The 2909-nt window shown below is 58.3% G+C and overlaps 1 protein-coding gene across 1 annotated transcript; it reads left to right on the forward strand.

Moving 5' to 3' along the window:
* Positions 1-615: 615 nt before the first annotated feature.
* Positions 616-1532, forward strand: LOC135372064 (uncharacterized). The gene is made up of 2 exons (XM_064605788.1): positions 616-966; positions 1086-1532. Exons 1-2 carry the CDS (start codon positions 616-618, stop codon positions 1530-1532), a joined length of 798 nt encoding a protein of 265 aa, XP_064461858.1.
* The last annotated feature ends 1377 nt before the right edge of the window (positions 1533-2909 follow it).

Consider the following 2909-nt stretch of genomic DNA (forward strand, 5'->3'; position numbering starts at 1 on the left):
ATATGAGACTAACGCATCGCGGGCAGGATCAAGCTGATCCTGACCCGCCCGTGGGACAGGCGCTCCCTATGACTAACAGTGTGTCAAATCAAGTGGATCTTTAACTTATACGGTGCCTGCACCTGTGATCTGCTCGGTATGTGGGCGGCATTGCGACTCCTGACAAGAACTGCGTGCTCACCACAACTGGCGACATCCCGGTATGGACTTGGTGGTCCCATCCTCTTCTTCTAGTGTGCCGACGATGGGTGGCTTACAACCCCCAAATGTCACCGAACATCAGTGCTCCATCCCTGATTGTCTGCGAGTATTCCGAACGGCCAACGGCTTGGGGCAGCACATGCGTCGTACTCATCCCCTGGAGGCGGACCTGGCTGTGGATACTACGAGAGTGCGTCCACGTTGGAGTGAAGAAGAGCGACAACTTCTAGCATTCAAGGAGGCTGAACTTACCATAGCTGGCTGCCACTTCATCAACATGGGCCTACTTGACGCCTTCCCCCAGCGCACCTTGGAAGGGATTCCGTCGGACAACTAATCATCGCTCCAGTGTTTCGGCGGCCCTTGCTTCGTGCAGCCCCTCCTGCGGCCCCTACAGCCCCTCCTGCAGGACCCATGCACGCCCAGGTCGCCCAAGAATCGCCGGAAGGACCCACCGCCTCTTCAGGCCCTGCGGCTGTTCCAGCGGCCTCTCAGCAGACGGACTCACGTAGTCCGGCAAGCCCCCTGGTTGCCAATTCCCCTGGCAATTCCCCTGCCAATTCCCGGGGATCTTCGGTCACGCCTCCTTCGACGCCTCCTCCAGCGCTGCCCGTCTTCGTGGACCCATGCCCTGATGACGTCGAGTCTTCGATCGACTACCCTCCGCCTGCCCAACACCCCCCTTCTCCTTTGGGGCGGCTCAGGGCCTTCCTGGTTAATTACTTGCCTGAGCTAGGGATTGGGCCCACGTCAGGCCTCCCTTCGGTCCGTCGTCGAGCTAGCTCTCGAGGGGAGTGGCTTCCTCCACCAGCTGGACTCTGTTCTGCGGGACCTTTTGCCCCACCAGCCGCTTAGTGCTGCCCGGTCCCGCCCTCGCCCGATAGCACGTACCACTCGGAGGGTTCGCCGTCGAATGGAGTGTGCAAGGACGCAGGACCTCTTTCGGAAGAACAGACGCTCCTGCGCCCACCAATGTGCTGGATGGGCCCCCTGCTGAGTCACCTGGTGACCCCGTCGCCTTCTTCGACTTCCGTGCAGGGGTCATGGCCCCCTCGGCGCCGGACTTGAGAGAGCACATTGAGCCCCCCGCCAAGCCTGAGGTCCTCGAGCTCATCGATCCCATTTCGGCTGAGGAGATAACAGCTGCCTTCCCTAGGGGCTCTACGGCGCCCGGACCTGATGGTGTCTCTTGTCGCTCTCAGGGCCGTCCCGGTGACCTTCCTCGTGGTCATCATGAACTTATTCCTCGTGGCTGGGGATGTGCCGGAATACCTTCACAAGGCAAGGACGGTGTTCATTCCGAAAGTGGCTCAGCCCAGCTGCCCTGGTGAATAGACGAGTTCAGAAAATCCCAGAGTGCTTAGCATCACTTTGAACTGTGGGAGTTTACTAATCCGAAAGAAATGGGTGGGGGGCCTCAATGTTCGGATTTCTCCCCTACCGGTCCATTGTCCACGACGTGTCAAGGTCAGCGAAAGCGAAATGTGAAGGATTATTCTTCGTTCCCCCACTCAGTAAGCTCCCAGGATGCAATGCGTGCGCAAAGAGCACTGGGATTTTCTGAACTCGTCTATTCACGCCAATCTCCGTCCCTCCAGTACTCCTTCGCCTTTTTCATCGGGTTCTTGCGAACCGTCTGCGCCTGGCCTGCCCGTTCTCCGAGCAACAGAGAGCCTTTACGGCGGTAGATGGGTGTGCAGAAAATGTATTTATTCCGCACTCCATCATTAAAGAAGCCCATCGCCGCTGCCGCTCCCTGTTCATGGCAACCCTTGACCTTCGGAAAGCCTTTGATTTGGTCACTTTTGGAGCGCTCCTTGCTGCGACGAAGAGGACTGGCTTGCCAGACCTCCTGGTCTCCTACCTGGAACGCCTCTACCTGGGCTCGCGAACCACCCTGATGTCCGGCACCTTTAGAAGATCCATCGCGCCCACATGTGGGGTGTGCCAGGGTGACCCCTTCAGTCCAGCGTTGTTCAACTTCGTGCTGGATGGCTTCCTCCAATCATTACCTCAGCATGTGGGCGTGCCTCTGGGTACAGTCAACATCAACAGTATGGCCTTCGCTGACGATTTGGTTTTGTTTGCATCTTCCGAGCCGGGACTGCAGCAGCTCCTGGGCCTTGCTGAGAGCTATTTGGTTCCTCGGGGTCTCGTGCTCAACATCCCAAAATGCAGGACCCTCTCCCTGGTAGCGTCCGGAAAAGACAAAAAGTGTGTGGTCCGTTCTCGGCCCTTCCGGCTCCACGATCAGGTCCTGCCGGCCTCCATCACCACCGCTGAATGGAAATACCTTGGGGTTGCCTTCACTACGACAGGTTATCGTCCCTCTTCCCCTGTGGAGGAGTTCCGTAGTCTATTGGCTAGAGCCACCAGTGCACCGTTAAAGCCTCAACAGCGCTTGGTCCTCCTGCGGAGCTTCTTCTTCCTCCACTAGGAACAGTGGCCACCAGCCACACAGCGGAGCTTCATCCAGCCTCGCCTGCTACATCGACTGGTCCTAGGCGGCTGCGCTCTTCATCTTCCCTACGAGCTTGATGTTCTGGTTCGAGCAGCGATGAGGCGCTGGCTAAAGCTTCCACTGGACACTCCAGTGCCCTTCTATCACGCCTCCCATCGCGACGGCGGCCTTGGCGTCCCGGCCTTCATTACTCAAGTCCCACGTCTTCGCCTGGCGCGCCTGGAGGGTCTTTCATCATCCTTGTGGT

The sequence above is a fragment of the Ornithodoros turicata genome, unplaced genomic scaffold (genome assembly GCF_037126465.1).
Source record: "Ornithodoros turicata isolate Travis unplaced genomic scaffold, ASM3712646v1 Chromosome13, whole genome shotgun sequence".
In the NCBI taxonomy this organism is placed as follows: Eukaryota; Metazoa; Arthropoda; class Arachnida; order Ixodida; family Argasidae; genus Ornithodoros; species Ornithodoros turicata.

What these genes read in the sequence shown, in the direction of transcription:
- LOC135372064 (XM_064605788.1), top strand. Translation starts at nt 616, where the DNA reads ATGCACGCCCAGGTCGCCCAAGAATCGCCGGAAGGACCCACCGCCTCT. An exon ending in CCACGTCAGGCCTCCCTTCG is followed by an intron (nt 967 to 1,085) that starts GTCCGTCGTCGA and finishes CTCGCCCGATAG; the next exon opens with CACGTACCACTCGGAGGGTT.